General features: G+C 43.0%; 1 protein-coding gene across 1 annotated transcript; it reads right to left on the bottom strand.

Annotated features, from left to right (window-relative positions):
• Window positions 1-555: 555 nt before the first annotated feature.
• LOC143331940 (tubulin beta-4B chain-like) lies at window positions 556-1,713 on the bottom strand. The gene is made up of 3 exons (XM_076749109.1): window positions 1,657-1,713; window positions 1,334-1,442; window positions 556-701 (listed from the first exon to the last, which is right to left on the bottom strand). The coding sequence occupies exons 1-3, from the start codon at window positions 1,711-1,713 to the stop codon at window positions 556-558; spliced, it is 312 nt and encodes a 103-aa protein (XP_076605224.1).
• Between the last annotated feature and the right edge of the window lie 19,410 nt (window positions 1,714-21,123).

Raw genomic sequence — 21,123 nt, 5'->3', positions numbered from 1 at the left:
ATTCGTAGTTCTGCGTCGAGGGAACGCGTTGCTCCGCAATTCACCGCCAAGCCACTAGGGGGGTGTGGCTGTGTCTTTGTATGGTTTCGGGGGGCTCTTGCTGCCGCGAAGAGGAGTTGTAGAGGTGGTCGTACTTGCGTACCTCCTCGATAATTCTTTCTTCGGCTTGGTCCAGTTTTTCTTGTCGCTCTCACAACAGAAACTTTGAAAATGGCGGTGTTGTTGTGCTGCGACCATAGGGCTCCGACTGAACCGAAAATTACGTTCTGAACGGACCAATCACAGTCCTCGACGTTCACGTCGGATTTTTTGGAGGTGCGGGTCAGGCTACGGCGTAGGGTCCGCGTAGGGGTCTGCGTCGACGGCGTAGGTACGGCGTCGCCGCGACGCAGAAGCGTAAACCAAGCTTCAGGGGTGACCGACACAAGTGAGGAAACAGAACACGTTGAAAACATTCATATCCAAAATACAAAGGAGGAACAGCGAAAAAACGAGAGTGAAAACGGAACAGACAACATTTAAACACCAAGGCTGGAAAAACCATTTGCAACTGAGTTACAACACACATGAATGTTCACATAAATTCTCACCAAAGACAAAGTTGTCCGGTCTAAAGACTTGTCCAAAGGGACCAGACCTCACAGAGTCCATTGTGCCTGGCTCCAAGTCCACCAGCACTGCACGAGGGACATACTTGCCATCTGGAGGTGAAAACACATTCTCCTTTTAGTTAGCATGCATTAAACACTTTACCTTTTGCAATGTTACACAAACAAAGCAAAAACGTATTTTGTGGGCCTAAACTAAGATATGGTGACTATTTATCATTTTACTAAATGTAAACAGTTTTGACGCTGAGCAACCTGTTCAGCGATAACTGTAAATTACTATTATCATTATTGTCATTATTACGAGTACTACTACAACAGTTAGACTGCATGTCATACAGCCAGGTTTTGCTTTCCTAATCTGATCCTGGATCTTGAACAACTATGATGAGATAATGAGCCTCTGCTGCCTCTCATTAACTGCCAAGTGTTTCGCTTTTATAAGGTGTGAAAATATTTAAGTTAATATTAAAGTTAAAGCTAATGCAAAGTGTTTTCCTTAGCTGGAGGTTTGTTGATCAGTTGTATCTTGGAAACGGGGCGACAGTAACTAGGAAGGAGAGTGAAGCAGGGCCGATTTCTACTGGCTTCCAGTGGGATAACGGCCCTCTGCTGGATGGCTGCGGTACTAGCAAGCCTTCCCAGTGTCATTGAGCTACCTTGGCTTCCACAGAAATGCGGTAATCGAACTCGGTAGCTCTGAACGCTTAGCAAGTGAAGTTAACCTGTTGCCTCTTTGTAGTACACGTTGATTTGTTCCAGCTGCAGGTCGCTGTCCCCGTGGTATGTCCCGGACGGGTCGATGCCATGTTCGTGACTTATCACCTCCCAGAACTAGACACAGAAAAACAAACGAACCGTTAAATTAGCCGGCTAACTAGCATGACATACTTTTGCGAGTCAAACCCATCGGCGGTGTGGGCGCCGAGGCTGTCATTAGCTGCGATGCTAAGTAAGCTAATTTATCTGCCCGCCCAATTCGAATTTAAACATTCACGCTCTTTTTCAGCGACTTAAGACCTCGCTTCACTCAAAAAACTATCCTCACCTTTGCTCCAATTCGGTTTCCACACTGGCCTGCCTGCAGGTGTACGATTTCCCTCATTTTGGTCGATATTTCAAACTTCTTCACAACAACAGACAAAGTTGTTCCCGCTCTTACACTCCAGCAACGGACTAACCTGAGAAGGCAGGGACGATCCAGCTACAGATGGCCGATAAACGCAATTGGACCAACTAAGTATCAGTCAGAGCATATCACACAGCTCATTGGTCAAGAAAACTTGGTTCCCAGTTTTGATTGGATGGTGGTACAGGGGCTGCGTTGCCTTGGTAATACAAAATAGAATTCGATACACAACAATCATCAATAACGTGATGATGATTTCAACTGTGTTGTCCAGCCTGTTGCAGAGTGAAGAAAAGGTCATGGGTAGTATCTAGGCCAGCTCCTCGTCACCATCCTCCTCGAACTCGCCCTCTTCCTCAGTGGTGGCGTCCTGGTACTGTTGGTACTCGGACACCAGGTCGTTCATGTTGCTCTCAGCCTCTGTGAACTCCATCTCATCCATTCCCTTGCCAGTGTGTGTGTGTGTGTGTGTGTGTGTATATATATATATATATATATATATAATTACTATGTATATATTATATTATTATTGTTATTATTATTATTGTTATTATTATTATTGTATTACATCATTAAAAGAATGTTAACTAGAGATTAAACATTTATATCAATTTATTTTCATTACCTTCACTAATTGTATGTGGTTCTAGTATACTGGTATCCCATCCTGTGCCATATCCCATCCCATGCTCGTCACCAGCTGGTCTATGCTGGTGACCAGCATAAACCAGCATAAACCAGCATCCCATGCTGGTCTATGCTGGTGACCAGCATAGACCAGCATAGACCAGCATCCCAGCATCAAAACACAACAAATGCTGGTTTTTGCTGGTGACCTGCTATGCTGGTCTATGCTGGTTTTTCTAGCAAGGTACCCCTATGATGGTTACCTGAACTTGAAGTTGGAGTTCAATGAAGATGTAGTAGGTGTAAAAGAGACCATCCAAACACTTGTGCTGGTGTGTCCTGATCCGGTTATAAAGGGCGAGTATTCCATTGTGGTTGGAACAAACACCTCTATTGTAAGGAGATTATATCTGTCCTGCAAAACTCAAAGAGGAGACAATTTCCTTCACAGTCTCGCTGTTCATCCAGTCATTAAAGAGGCTTATGAAAAGCTTCAAGAGACCCCTGATGATGAGGCGGAGATGAAGCGAGGAACAGTCTGGTTCACTAGAGCCAAGCCTTTCACTTTGCCACCTGGGGGAGTTGCAACTGTCACCGGCATTTCAAAGTTTCCAGGAAGTTTCACTTCTCAGGCCGTCCTCATAGAACGCCCAGAGGGAGTTTTCCCTGATGAGTTGCTGGTCATGCCAGTTGTTGAAAAGCCCACAGCTGTCCATTGCCGTCGCATCACAGTCACTGTGAGAAATGTGTGGTACGCCCATTGCACATGTGTTCCCCGTGGATGTGGTTAAGGAAGTTCCTATCAAGGATAAGTCTAAGCCGTCCATATCTGAGTTGTCTCCATCCTCCTTTAACTTTGGTGACTCACCTGTGCCTGCTGAGTGGAAGGAAAGGTTATGTCAAAAGATGATGGAGAGAAAGGAGGTTTTCTCCTGCAGTGAGTTTGATGTTGGTTGTGCAAAGAGTACAGAGCATACCATTCGAGTGACAGATGACAAACCATTCAGAGAACGCTCCAGACGTTTACCTCCTAATGATGTGGATGATGTGAGGAAACACATCAATGACCTCAAGGAGGCTGGAATAATTTCTGAATCCAGGAGCCCTTATGCGTCACCAATTGTTGTTGTTCGCAAGAAAAATGGAACCATACGCATGTGTGTGGACTACAGGACCTTAAACAGAAGAACAGTTCCTGACCAATACACAGTTCCCCGTGTGGAAGATGCTCTGTCCTGCCTCAGTGGTAGCTAGTGGTTCAGTGTGCTTGACCTCAGAAGCGGCTACTATCAGATCCCTTTGAGTGCAGCAGACAAAGAAAAAACGGCTTTCATCTGTTCAGTCGGGTTCTATCAATTCGAGCGGATGCCTCAAGGAATCTGTGGAGCCCCGGCCACATTTCAACGTGTCATGGAGAGAACAGTAGGTGATATGAACCTCCTGGAGGTATTGGTATACCTTGATGACTTGATTGTTTTCGGCAGAACATTGGAAGAACATGAACAGCGCCTGCTTAAAGTCCTGGACCGCCTGAAGGAGGAAGGATTAAAGCTGTCATTGGACAAATGTCAGTTCTGCTGCCCCTCTGTCACCTACCTTGGACACATAGTGTCAAGCAATGGCATTGCAACAGACCCATCAAAGATTGAAGCCGTTAAGTCGTGGTTACGTCCAGAGAATATTACTGCTCTCCGTTCGTTCCTTGGCTTCTGTGGGTATTACAGAAGGTTTGTGAAAGATTTTTCCAAAGTCTCTCACCCACTCAACCGGTTGCTACAGGGCTGCATTCTAGCTGGAAGAAAAGAAAAGATGACAAAGACTGGAAAAAATGGCAAAACATACAAAAGCAAAGGAATGGAAGAAGATGCAAAAGTGTGGTTTCACCCCTCGGAGCCGTTTGGTTCCAGGTGGGATGCAGACTGTGAGAGAGCATTTGAAACTCTGAAGAGGAGCCTTACAGAGGCGCCTGTCTTGGCAATCGCAGACCCAGGACTGCCTTATGTACTGCACGTTGATGCAAGCAGAGAAGGTTTAGGAGGTGTCCTATATCAAGATCAAGGGGATGGCTTGCGCCCGATTGCATTTGTGAGCAGAAGTCTCACTCCGTCTGAAAATAACTATCCCACACATAAACTTGAGTTTTTGGCCTTAAAGTGGACTGTCACCAGTAAGCTGCATGACTACCTTTATGGAGCCAAGTTTGAAGTCCATACGGACAACAATCCATTAACGTATGTCCTAACCACAGCTAAGTTGGATGCAGCAGGGCATCGTTGGCTGGCTGAACTGTCAACATATGACTTCAGTCTGAAGTATCGCCCTGGACGACAGCACATTGATGCAGATGCATTATCCAGACGTCCCCATAGTAGCAGTGATGGGGAGGAGAAATGCATGCCTGCCACTACAGTTCAAGCTGTCTGTCATATGACCACAGTCAATCCCCATCGCCATCACCCCCCGCGAGCCATTGACATTATGGGCTCATCTAAACATGCTATCCCAAAAGCATACTGTAACTTGTCCTCTTTGTCCACTCAGCTTCTACCCAAGATGACAACAGCACAGATTTCTCATTCCCAGCAGGAAGATCCCTGCATTGGAGAAGTTTGGCATGCAGTTAGTCAAAGGAGTGTCAGCGTTGCTAGTAAGGAAAAACATCCAGATGTGGCATTGTTGCTCAAAGAGTGGGACAAGTTAAAGATTAAAGACTCTGTGCTGTACAGGATCAGTAAGCCACCCAACAAGCCATTGCGACAACAGCTGTTGCTTCCAAAAGAGTTCAGGGAAACTGTGCTCAAGTCCCTGCATGATCAGTCTGGCCACCTGGGGTTTGAAAAGACCTATGGGTTAGTCAGAGAGAGGTTTTATTGGCCTCGGATGAAAACACAAATTGAGACGTACTGTAAAAATTGTGCAAGATGTATCCAAAGAAAGACATTGCCAAAAATCGCTGCTGAGCTTTCACATCTGCAAAGTGATGGACCAATGGATCTTGTTTGCATGGATTTTCTGTTGCTTGAGCCCGACTCCAGAAACATCTGCAACGTGCTTGTAGTTACAGACCACTACACACGTTATGCCCAAGCGTTTGCCACTAGAGATCAAAAGGCGTCAACAGTTGCAAAGGTGCTCTGGGAACAATACTTTGTTCACTATGGGTTACCCAAGAGAGTTCATTCAGACCAAGGCAGAGATTTTGAAAGTAGACTCATTCATGAACTGTTGAGTATGTTAGGCATAAGGAAATCCAGAACAACACCCTACCACCCTCAGGGCGACCCACAACCTGAGCGGTTCAATAGAACACTGCTTAACATGCTGGGAACTCTTGACACGCATGACAAAAGTAAGTGGAGCAAGCACATCAGCCATTTAGTCCATGCATACAATTGCACACTGAATGACTCAACTGGCTACTCGCCATATTTCCTCATGTTTGGATGAGAAGCTAGGCTGCCAATAGATTTGTCGTTTGGTGTCTCAAGTGATGGAACGTCAACCAAGTCTTACCTGCGGTATGTCAAAACCATGAAACGTGAGCTTCAGGCCGCTTATCAGCTGGCTGAGAGTATGGCAGTCAAGAAAAGAGAAGGAAACAAGCAACGCTATGATCAGAGAGTTCGCTTCTGTCCGCTTGCCTCTGGAGACAGAGTTTTGATCAGAAATCTTGGACTTACTGGAAAACAGAAACTAGCTGATCGATGGAAACCCACTCCATACATTGTGGAACATCAACTGCCTGGATTGCCTGTATTCAAACTAAAGCCAGAGGATGGTTGTGGCCCTGAAAAAGTACTCCACCGCAATCACATTCTGCCTATTGGACAAGACGTGCAGTTGCAGGCAGATAAAACCAGGAGAGCCAGTAAACTCCTTAGAGCACAGCGAAATGGGAAGTCTGAGCCCTCCTGCTCATTAGTTCCACAAGATGGGAGCAGGGTTGATGCGGATTCTGAGTCAGAAGAGGATGACATTGGGATCTGGTATGGCTATTCTTCCGCACAGCAATCGTCCAATCAAGAATGTCAGGACAAGCGGTATTCTGAACCTTTTGGCCTGGATCTGGATATTCACCCTACAGTCTCAGGAGACTCAGACATGGAAGAGGAGAGGGCTGAGGAGCCTACAGCACCTGAGGAACCTCTGAAACCGGAGTTGACCGATGAGACTGACAGGACTCTAGAAGGTACTGTTGATCAGACTGTTGAGACTGAAAGAGAAACAGCAGTCCAAACGACTATTGAGACTCCCACACAACCTGAGACTATTGACACTCGAGGCAATGACACCGATTTGGTGGAGAGTGTACGACCTCACAGACAGATAAGGGTCCCACATCGACTGACGTATGATTCCTTGGGCAACCCGACTTCAGTGGTAGTAAGAACACATGAGGTTACTCCGATAGAGGTCACATGTCATGATGATGTAATGTTATTTCCTGTCAAGAGGTACAAGAACACTTTTTACAAGTGGATAGGTTGAATAGAATGTGTGTACTGTGGCTGTGAAAAATTGAAATCCGGAGATGTGATTTATTTTGTTACACGTGTCATGAGGACATGACAGTTTCAGTGTGGGGAGAGTGTAATGCCCTGCTAATTTTTGTTTACATATTGTTTCTTGAAATATGTAAATTCAGTTTCATTTAACTGTAATTCTGGTACATGCCTCAGTCACTGTTTATTTGGGTTAATTTTTTTTGGATAAATAAGAGGAATGTGTGATTTTTGGAAAAGTGTTGAAATATCCCACGGTTTGGGTAGATCTTGAACTTTTCAGGTCCTGTTTCTGTTGTACATTGGTTAGTCAGTATGGCACCATGTTATAGGGGATAATTTTGGTAACCTACCGGATTCTTGGAAGGGCAGGACCTAACACAGAATGCGCTGCAGACGTAAGTGCGAGAAAGGAGACAGAAACAGGAGGAAGAGAGAGATGTCGAGCGCTGTTTGTAAGTTTCTTAAACTGTGTGAAAGTGTTATATTTAGTCATAAAAGAGAGCTGGTTGTTTGTTAAGTGAATGTAGCCTGTTGAGACGAGAGAATTAGCCGTGTTTGAAAGAAATATACCGTCCGAAATGTTGCTTTGTTAGCACGTATATCATAGCCACGTGTGGACTTTTGTTCGCTAGCTAGCTGTGGCCTTGCTGGATTGGGGGAGAGCGAGACGGAAAGCCTGTGGGGAGCACGCTTTTTTTTTCAAGCTTCTGAGTGAGTATGGATTCTGGAAACTGTAAAGAAGTGTAAATTTATGGTTTGCCGATAGTGTGTTTATTAGAGGTTTTGAATCTTATTGATAGTATGCTTCGGACACTGCCACACACGCTGCTGCAGTAGAGGTGCTCAGGACTTGCCGCTGCCAGAGAAACCTGCTCCTGCACACGCGGATCAGGCACCAGGGCTGCTTCTCCTCATCACTCAGCTAACCAATGGACAATTAGTTTGAACTGACTGTTACATCTTCTTTCTACTGTGTCCATGGGACTGTGAGTACAGACAATTCTCTGCCAGAGGTTTTCACATGAGCTCCAACAGCGCGCCAACGGTTATGGTACCAATAGACTGAGTAACAAATCCCGGGTATTATTTAAATATGTTTTAATTCATTTATTATTTTAGTTGGGGTTTTGAAATAAACATTGTTCTATTTGTGCATGAAATTCTTGTGTGTGACAGTCTTTCATGTTTCAAAATGATGTAATTCATAGGATGGTAATGTTAAAAGTATAAGGTATGGGTTGTTAAAATTTGATGCATGGGAGTTTAAGCTCACACCACAGTATAGCTATTCAGTAAGCTAACCGGGCCTCTTAGCACTTTAGTGGAGGTCATTTTTCTTTTAACTGTTACAGTGCAGAAGATCCCAAATTGATTTTTTTTTTTTGTAGCTCTCACCAATTCATCTCCCATGCAAAAGGGCATTAAAGGTGTGTGTGCTATAATCCTTTAATAAACAAAATAGAATTGAGTGAGGGGGGGCTACACACAGTAAACACACTGTGATTGGCTTGTGAGCTTGACCTCAACCAAAGGCAAAACAGGTAATAAAATGATTGACACATGACAGGTAACAGGTTAGGTTTTACACATAAACACTCCTTCTTCCTTTCTTAGCTATTTATGAACAGATGAACTTGAAAACCTTAATATTTATTTATCTTTAACTGTAAATAGTCCATTCTTGTAAACCACACATATGATATTTATATTTTTATACAGCACATATTTTAACAGTTTTTATTATGAACTACAGTTATGAACTTTTAAAACATCAACATATTGTAGCGATGGGAGGACATGCTGGTGGTGTTTAGCTAGCTTGCGCATTTGTTAGTGCAAAGACTCATGGGAGTGGTTATGTTCAGTGTTCATTGACTGACGTTGTTAAATGTTCATGTGTTATAATGTTGTTTTCTGGTTACTATTTCCATGTCATGTGTTGGGGAATACCATCGTGGTTGTTTTACATCGTGCCACCATGACTGTGACTGGCATGTAGAGTGAAGGCTTCAGTTAATGTTTGTGTTTATGTTGTTGTTGAATGTGAATAAACAGCATCTACCTGGAGTCGTGCGGTGTATGAGGCACAGGATTTGCCATTAATGTGACATCTCTGTCTCCAGGCGCCTTCTTTCGCATGGCTTGCCACAATATATTTAACTGAATTTTTTATGCACTGTACCCTATATGAATTTTGTACAGGGCTACATAAAGTTTTGTGTTTTGTATTGATGTCACAGCATTAGTACAGAATAGTGATGGACACGGCAGTTCTTTTAGATGTACTGAATCTCGAGAATCAGTTCACCAGAAAGATTCGTTCACCGAATCACCGAATCATTCAGTGCTTGGCAGGAGGAGCCTGCGACTCCTGAACTGATACACGGCTGAACGGTTCAGGTTTCAGTTCAGTTCACAGCTTCCAGGACCGGGAGACGAGAGTGTTGTGACTGTGTTGCTTTGACAAACACATTTGTAAATATAAAACGCGTTTATAAATCATGATGTTTTAAGTGTCCTGTCCTATGGTATGCTATTTAACTGGTCTACTCGGCAAATTGGGCTCAGTGAGTGATCCGCTCAGTGAACGTATACCCCACAGTACATTCAGTGAAGGATTCACACTGAATATGCACCGTTCCCTCGCAAATTGTCGCAACGAGATGATCCGACAGTCACGCATTTTCTCAAACTGCGGGTTTTATACACTATTTGTTACATGCTGTGTCCTACAGTATGTGAGTTGTTGCGGTGGCAAATTTAGCAGAGTTTTAAAAAAAAGTTAGTTTTCTCAGAGGTACACTTGAAGACAACGACACAACACTAGCGCGCGGTCCCTCCCTCCCTCCCTGCCTGCAGCGGCTCGCCGGCTGCCCGCCCGGCACTGCTGACAGTTCAACTGAACTGACTGAGAAACGAACGAATCACTTGAGGAAGTGATTCGGTTCAGTACGTTCTCTTAAAAGATTCATTCTTTTGAACGAATCGTTCGCGAACGACACAACACTAGTACAGAAGGACAGATCGATATTGAATAACTCTACAACAATCATATTAGCTGAACAAACAGAAAAACAACAAGAACCATGGACGTGTTTTTTTATCTTACTGCAGTACAAACTTGAGTCCGCTGTGGGCAGAGATTAAAAAAGAGGACAATAATTACAAAGGAAGGAATGAAGGAAGGAAGGTTGTGCATGCACTATTTTTAAGTCTTTTTTTTTTTTTTCTAATGCTTAATATTTCTTGCATGCTTGCAATGGTTTCCATGAAACAGGCCTGACTGCAGCACATCTGATCAGGTCTTCATGTGAAGCAAATATCACTGATGATGATCAAATGACAACAAAGGGCCTCCAGGCTGAGCTTTCATTGTTCCAGCGTCCCCAAGCTGGAAAACACAGCAGGAACATCAGCTGTGTCATTATGGGAATTCAAACATCATGATTTATCAGTGAATCCTCCGCTGGTTCAATAAACAGGATGGCAGAATTCTGAGAGGATAACCTTGTTAACTTGGAGGCTGCTGCCTACAGGAACAACACGTTGACCATCATCAGTGTGCAGCATGTAACTCACTGCCACCAGAAGAAAGATGGCAGAAACCACAACAGCACGCATGGCTCAGGCTCACTGACTCCCACAGCGCTCTACAACTGGAATGTACTCTGGAAATGTCACACAGTTCATCTCTGTTAGAAACACCATTCAGTGCCACTATGAGTCAGGTCCTCCATCAGAATTGGTTCCATTTTCTTCCCCAAGGACCTCAGATAAAACTCTCTTTCTGTTTCTTTCAAGCAGAAACAGAAACAAAATGGACTCACCAGTCAGATCTTTGACATGTTTAACACGCTTTCACACAATGTCAGAACAGTGAGATATACCTGGTCCTTGGTGGGGCACAAGACAAACACTCAGTTATTTCTGACAACATTATGGAAAGGAGATAAACCTTTCTGTTATACAGTAAGATCCTCTTTGTTTAACTAGAATCATCCATTATGTCGCTCTCACCAAAGCCGCCAGACTCCAGTCACCACAGAAACAACGATTTCATCATTGTAAAACACACTTCATTCAAACTTGACAGAAACAAAATAAAAATCACCAAAACCTTCTTGGTTCATCTGTCCACTGTTCCAACAATCACCACCAACTCTGAGAGAGGTGGAGGTCAGAGAAGCAGCAGGGGAACCACGGGGGAAATATTTTCACATCTATCTCTGGAATTAGTTTGGCCAGACAGAGAGATTTAAATATGCTGGACTTAAACAGATTCTCAAACTGTCAAAACAAAGGCACATTTTGCCAATTGATGCCTCAACGATCTCTTTTGCCAGTTGCTGATTCAACTCCCAATCAAGGAGATGCCAGATTTCTTATCAATAATCTGGTTGGACGTTCTCTGAGCCCTGGGCCGAAGTGGTCGTCCGAAGGCGGAAGAGGGCTCCGAGTGGGACCCATGACGGGGCTCTTTCTCCCCCGAACCTGCCGCTCTCCAATAAATATGCGGCCTTATCGGTGAGCGAGAAGCCGGCTGCCCGTGACCAGCACCAGGAGACTGCACCTGTCTCTGCGGCCCCTACCATCATGCCCCCGTTGACGGACACCGTAGCCTTTCCTCCACTCACGGCTAGCTGTCCTCCCGCAGAGGGGTGTCCTGCATCATGTGGATATCCAACAAGGGGCCGCTCGCCTCCACCATCCCGCTCCTCATCCTCTTCCCAGCGCAGGCGGCTGGTTAAGGACGCGGTGCGCTGGCACTCCTCACGTTCCCCCCACCTGGCGGGGGTCCTGGTGTGGGTGGCGGGGTGGCTGAGCTGGCTTGCCCCCCTGAAGATCGAGCGGACGCTCCCACAACCCTCGTCATCGGGGACTCCATCGTGCGGCATGTCCGCATGTGGGGGGTGTCCACCCTGTCCTTCCCCGGCGCCACCGTTATGGATATAACGAGGAAAATTCCGGATATCCTGACCTCACATCCGTGGGCGAAAAGGATTATCATCCACGCAGGAGCGAACGACATCGCCAGGCAGCAGTCCGAACTTTTAAAGCGGGACTTCACCCACCTTTTCAACACCGTGGCACAGTCCCAGGTGAGTGTTTTTACCTCCGGCCCTACCCCCACCTGTGGCAGAGGGATAGGCAGCTTCAGCAGGCTGCTCAGCCTCAACACCTGGCTCTCCTCTGCCTGTAATTCTCACCATGTCGGCTTCATCGACAATTTTGATGTCTTTTGGAAGAGACGGCATCTCTTTGGTCGAGACGATCTCCACCTTAACGCAGCAGGTGCCCGCATGCTGTCCGCTAACCTGGCGTATGGTGTGCAGCATGCCAATCTCCCCACACCAGCACCAGCTGATCTGTCCGCGATACAATCAAACCCACGAGATTGACTGTCTGCACGTCACACACATACACACACCCCACACCCCCAGTCTGCCCACAGAACTACCGGACAGCACCATCCACACCATTACAACTATCATCTCACACAGAACACACAAACCGAGGAATGTTTTCAGACCACGCACACAGACTATCATCCAACCATTTCACTACGATGAGCGCACGTTCAGCACGAACATTAACGTGGCAGTGCTGAACGTGCGCTCTCTTTTAAACAAGACCTTTTTAATGAATGATGTTATTTTAGATCATAAGTAGACTGCCTTCTTTTAACCGAGACATGGCTTGGCGCTGACGCACCTGTTGCTCTCACCAAGGCTTCCCCGCCAAATTTTAACTTTTTATTTTCTACTAGAGGGGGTAGAAAAGGAGGTGGAACTGCATCAATAGTAAATAACACACTGACTTCTACTGCAGTGTATTTTAACAGTTTCTCATCATTTGAGCACCACGCCTTTGTTTTTAGCAGCCCTCCAATTCTCTCATTCACATGTAAGAAAATGACTAATATTACCATAATAGCCATAAACAACTTACATGGTTATTGTTAGTAATCACAGCTATCAAGGTAGCATGCTAGTATCGGGAAATTCCAGCTGCACTTTCTCTGACATTCTCATGCAACTACCTCATTATAGCATTGGCAATATATATGCCTAGCCTCTGGCTAAGTGCAATGAGTGCACAGGCAGAGTGCATGTGGATAGGCATTTCATTTGGGCTCATCATGAAATGATTGGATGGTTTTAAACAGGCCTGCAGGAGCCACAGGTAGATTTTTTTTTGTTTGTTTGTTTGTTTTGTCAGAGCACTTGTTTAATTAATTGCTGCTGGGATGTAAAGAGAATGTCCACAAATACAACAAAAAATGCTTCTAAAATACTTTACCTACTCTAGTTTTAAAGTGGAAACTGACAATTTTTTTTTTTTTTTGACATCCGCAGCATTTCCAAGCGGTATTATTGTTTGGCCTGCTGTCACAAAGACGAGCAGATTGCAACTCCCAAAAAGACCGGACATAATGAATGTTTAAAACTTCTGTGGAGAAATGATCAACACAGCTTTGGAAATAAGAGAGAAGACAGAAGCACGTTTACTGAGGGGCTAAGGTGAAATTGAGATAATTGTATATGGAATAATAACATAGTTTGAGTATTGCTTTGCACAAACAATGAATTACAGCAGCACCTGGCATCAGGTTGGAGGGGAGAACAAAAGAAAACATGAGGAGAAAAAGCACAACTTCATTCACTCATTTCATCAATGAGAAATACATGAAAGGAACTAGAAGTGGTCCCAACCAGACTGGATGGCCAGTCTTCCTTTTCCTGGTGGCAAAATTTCACAGTGAAAACGAATCACAATGATGGGGAATAACTGTTCTGACATTAAAGCCATTGTACTCTACATGTGTACATCTGTGATTAGCTCTGAACATCTGAACCATCCCAAAGTTTAAGCAACTGGAACTACTGGGATAAAATTACAGAGGTTAATTGGTCAAAATGTCAACACTGTCCATGATGTTCAGACCCAGAGTGCAGGTGGTGAGAGAAAATGCTTCTATAGCCACCCACCATCTGTCTTGAACGTCACATTGCTTCCTGTGCTTGCTGTACATTGCCAGTGGAGTTACAATAAATTGCTAATGAAGAGTGGTTGCACAGGAATTTCATTTGTAAGTCGCACACATATACCCCTACCTTCATTATGAATTATGAATTCAGCATGAATGTTTTGGTTTTCGGATGTCTAGTTTCTAGACTTCAACATACAGTAGACATGATCAAATGAAACTCAGCTGTGGCTCGATGTGGAGTATTGTCCTCGTCCTTCATGTCATCATCATCTAGTGATTGGTGATTGGTGGTATGACTGCTTCCCCTTGAAATATTTCCTCACATACAACACGCTGATCACTGCTCCTCAGACAGGAACGATTCAGCCCACCTGGTTCCACTGACAAATTGCATATGATTTGTCAACCCTGCATTAACATTGTACAGGCAAAGTGCTCTTTATTTTGCCTCATGGTTATAAAATAATGATCCAGGAAGTAATTATTTATAAAGTGAGGAGCAGAGCAATTTATCTCCTTACCATGGAAACCTCTTCATATGTACAGTGCAGACACACTCCTCAAAACTTTTCTGTCCACATTTTTTTTTTTTGTTTGTTTTTTTTTAAGACTATACTTTCTCCTTATCTCCTAAACTCTGTTCAATCCTTCTTTGTGTTAAGACTAAGTCAATAGCTGGATTCCAAATACAGACCACAGATTCAGATAGCTTTAATTAAGAAAATGATTGGATATTTGGTGGTGTTTTTTTGGTTTAAAGTACACTAAACATGCAAACTGCAAACAATACTCCCCAACGCTGCCTTGAAATGACACAACAGACAGTTGCCCCTTGTGTTGAATCACAACTGAAACATATAAGCAGTAATAGCTCATTCAGTGTTTTTGAAACACTAACAGATAATGAAGGAATTAGAATTACCACCTCACAGCTGTGTGCCTCTGCCAACCAGTCAGGCTGAAGTTTACATCCATGTGTGTCCAGACTCATAAACTATATGTATAGAAGACTCTGAAGGAATTTAATAAAAGTATGTATGTATGATTCCAGTGAATCATTCCCAGTGAGAAACATGCTGTCTTCACTTAGACACTCCTTTTCCAGAGGAGCACAGAGGACTGACAGAGAGCTTCATCACATGGTGCAACAACAGTCACCTGAAGCTCCAATGAGCTTGTGGCGGACTACAATGCTTCACATAGGGATGCTGCTGCAAAGAAGCTACAAACTCTAAAACGTGCATGCTTCACACACATCTTCAACCCCACGACATCTATGCGCCATCTGTACAGTCAGCACAGTTTCAAGGTGGACACTCAAGATTAATGTCACCAATTCAGTATTTGACCAAATGTGAAATATGGTCACAATCTGCCCTTCTGTTCCTGAGTCATGGTGTTGAATAATGACCAGAAAAATGTTTGCGTGTGAAGCTGACCTTTGACCTTTTGGATATGAAATGTCAAACCTTCTTCATTTTAACCTATGATTCATGTGAACTTTCAGTCAGCATATGAACTCTTGAGTTGTGGCCAAAAATGTGTTTTGTGTGGTCGCAGTGACCTTTGACCATAAAATCTAATCAGCTCATCCTTGAGTCCAAGTGAACGTTTGTGCCAAATTTGAAGAAATCCCCTCAAGGCCTTCCTGAGAGGTCATTTCAGGAGAATGCAATAGACAGAGGCGGTACGTACATATGCACATACAGACTGATGGAAAACCCAAAAACAGAATGCTTCTGGCCACGGCTCTTACAGCACAGAGGCATAAAAATGGAGAGCACCCACACACTGGATTAAAGCTCCTAGAACATTGCCGGGCTGAAGAAAATTCAGCTACTGTTCATCAGGCAAATAGCCAGCAAGGTATAAGAACAAAATCTGATTGCATCCTGCTGCTGTCAATATCTGATCATGTGATCCGACAAAAGACCTTCAGATCCCTCATCACAAATCATTAAAAATCTTCTTGTACATCTGCATGCTTTAAAGAAGAGGCCTGAATACATCAGATAGTAAATTAGTTGCTCAGGTGTTAAGTAAATACTAGGCAGTTGTTAATGAATGCAAAGTGTATGACTTTTAGCTAGTTAGCACACGAGTTATAGACCGCTTTAAATAAACTTGCAATCCTACACAGTCAGCCGCACTACAGTTTTACGTTGGCACCCTGCATATTACCAACACGCTCTTTCTCTCTCCACACACACACACACACACACACACAGATTCCTGATATGCAGGTGTGGTACTGTAGCTTGTATTTTTAGTTCGCTAGGACCACAGTCTAGGCTCAGAGGAGCAGTTGTAAGTTGTAAATTGTACGGAGAACTCAGGAATAAATTGGAACTGCTGGCTTATTTATGTAGGAATTTAGTAGTATTCATAAACATAAATTGGCAACAAATTGCACACTCACTCACACACACACACACACACACACACAGAGGAACTGTGTGTTCAATTCTTTGAAACTATCCAAAATAAAACCTAAATCGCGAAAAATATGTATTTCAGTCACATTCACTCAGCCTCTTACCTGCTGTCTGTGTCATCTACCTGTCCGCTTGCCTGATCACACACCTGAAGTTCATTACAATCAACCCCGTACTTAAGCAGCTCCCCTGCACACAATCAATGCCAGATTGTTTTTCACAGCATGCAAGACTCTCCAGTGTTTGATATCGAATTGAGCTCTTGTGACTGGACTTGCCTGTCTTTGACTTCCCTCATCGCCTGCTCCCTAGTAAAATACCTTAGCCTTCTGAGTTTGACTAAATCTGTTGCTCTGTATTTCCTGGATCTAATCCTGCTGGTGATTGGTGCATGTTTAGTCCGCTAAACAACTCCTGAGCCTCGCCATTGTTCCAGACGGAACACTGACATTCTCAAGTCTAAGACTCTGTGTGACTTCAGTGCTCTGGTGGTACTGCAGTTGGGTCCTTACTGTCCCTTACAATTTCTCTCTATTTTTTATTTATTTATTTATTTATTTATTTTCAGCTTTGGTGTAATTTAAATCCACTGGAGCTCCAGAGGTAATCCTCAACGTAGGTCCTTTAAATTGTTTCTCATTTGTCTCTCAGTTCTACCTCCTCATTGAAAGTTACCGAGGCCCTTTTAAAAGTTCAGTTCTACCTTGTCATTAGTTTATTTGTCCATACATTTTGAATTTACAGTAACACAACCCAGTTGCTTTACCAATTCAGCACAAGATAAAGGGAAAATGAAATAAAGTTCCACAGATCAAATATATATATGATGAATAAACTGAATTTTCATAACTTAGTGTGTAATTAGTCCTTCAGAATTACATACTTGAGGAGAACTAGCAACTCTCCAGGTTAATTGTTAATTTAATCTGAACCATATAATGGTGGAGCCATTCACCGCTCTTTACTCCTGAGGGGTAACTTGGCCATGCCTGTTGCATGTAATGTCAAAAGCATAAAACACACAACATAAAACTTACTGACACTGTCTTAGCTTAGCTACTGGCAATTTCAGCTTCATATTCAGTTTGACATACAAGGAAAGGCCGTGCTAATTGGAACGTAAAAACAGTTTTTACTCACCAAACCCTTGTTCGAAAATCAAATAAAAAAAAAAACTAAATCCAGTAATATAGATAGGTGGCCACAAAAGCTTCCAGAAATTAAAACACAAAAACAAACAAACAAAAAACATTCCTCAAAACTTGCTCCTTGACTCTTATTTTCCTTCTTTCTTCACTCGATTTCAGCTTTGCTGTCGCTCGTCTTCAAAGATCTAGACTGTAAACTGCTATCACAGTATCTAGTGACTTGGACAAAATGTTGCATGTAGTATGTAGTGTGCAAACAAAAGCAAAATCTGCAGTGTGGTAAAAATGCTTGAATGTCGTACTGATTCGGCAAAAGTCTCCAGTGTGCAGCCTCTTGTCTGTTTTTTTTTTTTTTTTTTTGTTGAGGCTACAAATCAACTGTGTACATTTTGAATATTGACATTTTTACCACCATTTTGCCACCTGCTGTACCGGCGGGGAGTGTAGCAAACACATGAAATTGGCAGCTATGTCTTTGGTTAATGTTACAGCCAACCTTTTGGATTGACAGGTCTGAGTAAGTAAATGGTCAGACACAGCTCAACTTATCGACCAAACAACAAAATATTCAGAGTTCAAATAATGCCTTTAAACAACAAAAACTGATCATTACAACCTTCTTGAAGGGAGAATTTATTTCAGGGCCATTCTAACTATATTAATTTTAGGAGAACTAAACAAACTGACAACAGTATATATGCTTATAGGCTTCATAAAACATCGTGATTTAAGAGTAGTAGAGTGCAAATTCCGTATCCCACCAGCAACAATCCAGACAAGCTCTCTTCTACATTTTGTGTACATGGAACATTCAATTAATGCGAGCTACAGAGGCATTTACACATCCTTCCTTTCAGCTACTAGTCTTCATTTTGCGTGTGTGTGTATTAAGGGACAGTGCTACTGCACTGCAAGAGACAGAAATCCCAGTCCCAAGACTGCGTGGCCTTGTGGTGGGACGAGGTCCAGGGAGAGAAGACCTGTTACTGAAAACAACCAAAGACACGTGGAGTCGTGCTCACTCTCCCTTGCAGTCAAAAACAGTCTCTTAGGCTGCCTGCTTGTGCATGACCACAAAACTAAAGTCAGATTTGTAACAGCTCTTTGACAGAATGGATTTAATCTGCACAGCAGAGCAACTCCTCATTCATGTTCATGGCTCCCTGTGACTAAAGAAAGATCTCATACTGGTGATTCCAACTTTCTCTGAAGGAAGCACAGAGTCAACGTGCCCCCTAAGAGACACCAGTGTGACATCTTTCTCTCATCCATCAGACCCAAGTGTGTCAAGAAATTTATACCAGAATAATAATAGATGAAAGTAGAATATCTCTTGGTTAACAGGGCAGTTCTGCTGAGTTGGAGTTGTAGCCCAGCTTTGATTAGAATGATGAAACGGTTACATGAAGATTTTGTTGAGTGCAGCCTAAAGGGAACATTACCATTACTCATTGGACCAACATCACTTTAATATTTTTTGGGTGACATTTAACTTTACATCATCTCAAAATAAAACTTTTTTCTCCCTCTTTTAGAAGGTGATAGAAAAGTGTTTAACAACTCTGCCATGAATTCTACTTTTATGTTTGTAATGTTCAGTTATTGTTAACAGACTTTAATGTATAAATTCAATCAAATGTGTATTACTGAGGTCATAGTTAAAGCTGGTATCGTACTGAACTACTTTATATTGACAGGTGTTACATGTGTGAGGGGGCAGAATATCAGAAAACTGCAGCTCAGTACACCACTAACTATGACCTCCATACTAAAACATATGATTAATGTAGACCTCTAAGACAGTGTAAAAATCCCTGAACAGTATTTGGCTGAGCTGGCGTATTGGACTACAAAAAACTGTAAGTGTTCCTCATAAAGTGGCCACTGAGTGTATATCCCTGCAGCCTCAAGTCAAACATCTCTAACCCTAACCCTAATAACCTCTGGTCTTCTAAAGTTAGCCATCTGTCAAATGGCTATAATTACGACATGGTTCACTTGATATGCACAAATTCAAGATGAGAATTTGCATTTGAAGTTCACAGTCATTATTCAATGTCAGACTCTTTACTGGAGTACACAGCTAAAATAACATATCATGCCAATGTCCAAAAATGAATGGACCTAACTGTCGGCGAGTCCTCTCACTTCTGTAGCGTCAAACTCATGCAAATGTTTGGGAAACACTGGCTTTCAATGTGTTATTAATATATGCCCTTCAGTGTTTTAACCTTAACATCTTTCTTTACATTTCCCAGCTCTCTCCAGCAGGACCCGGTCTCCTCTGGGTCTATGACGTGGTCTGCTTCTGGCAGTGGAAGGCTCTTACCAAAACATTCAAGTAACTGTACCGATACTGGTGGCGTGAAGTTTGAATATTATTTGCTGTTACTGTATGGGTCAGCAGTTGACTCTGTGATTCTTGTCTGTGTCTGGAGATGTTTTGAGCAGTGATCATCGAGCAGGGGTCCTGGTCTCCTTTTCTTCCTGCTGTTGCTTTGGAAAAATGTAATGGCTATTTTGAACAGTTGTATGTCTTTCCTGGCCTGTTTTCTGCCATGTTTCTCTCCCTGTAGGAGGTCAAGCGAGTATCTTCAAAGATTGTTCATTCAAGGAAAACTTCTCTACCCTCTCCTTCGATATGTTATAGAATAAAATGTTGAATGCAGCTGGTCGCCTTGTTTAATTTGCACTGCTGACCAAACTTCTCTCTTGGTTTGAATAGAGCAGTTGCTGGCATCCATTGATATTCACTTCTGCATGTTTATATGAATGTCTTAACATTAGGATGAGTAATTAAAATCCTAGAAGCACAGAAAAAAAACTGATGCATACATACTACCAATCAGTGATGGAAGAGGAACTCAAGTTTATTTACTTAGGTTAACGAACGCCACAGTGTAGAAATACTCTGTTGCAAGTGAAAGTACAAAATATACTCACAGCACAAAAAATAAGAGTACTTGCTCTGCAGAATGGCCTGTTTGGTGTGAGGGATTTCGTGGCATCTAGCAGTGAGGCTGCAGATTGCAACTAGCTGAATATTCTCACCTCGCCCTCCCGTACGGTGGCGTCTAAGAGCTAACGTGAAAAACACAAAAGGCACTCTCAAAGAGTCAAATCGTTGTTTTGTCTGTTCTGGGCTACTGTAGTAACATGGCGGTGTAAGATAGCTGACAGTGTGGAAGAGGACTTGTTCCCTCTGTAGATATGAAGAGCTTATTCTAAGGTAATGAAAACAATTATTCAGATTTTTTAGATGATTTTACACTAATGAAAACATTTCTGCAAATAGATTCCCCTAAATCCTACACACTGGACCTTTAGTGTTAATTACCATACTAACTAATGGTTAGGGTTAGGGTGGGGCTAGGGTTAGGCATTTAGTGGTGATGGTTAAGCTTAGAGTAAGAGGCAAGAGAATGCGTTATATAAATGAGGGCCCTCACAAGGATAGAAGTACAAGGAATGTGTGTGTGTGTGTGTGTGTGTGTGTGTGTGTGTGTATCCGTGTCCATGTCCATGTCCATGTGTGTGTCTGTGTGTGTGGTATTACAATGGAGTAGAAGAACAAAACAGACTTAGACCTGGCACGAGATGTGGAATTTTAAACATGAGTAAATCAGTATTGCTTGACAAGAAGTGTCGTTCAGTGATGGAAGATGAGATGATTTGCTATG

This window comes from Chaetodon auriga, chromosome 14 (genome assembly GCF_051107435.1).
Source record: "Chaetodon auriga isolate fChaAug3 chromosome 14, fChaAug3.hap1, whole genome shotgun sequence".
NCBI lineage: Eukaryota > Metazoa > Chordata > Actinopteri > Chaetodontiformes > Chaetodontidae > Chaetodon > Chaetodon auriga.
The sequence above is the reverse complement of the archived record's forward strand: the minus strand, read 5'-3'. Positions and strand labels throughout refer to the sequence as shown.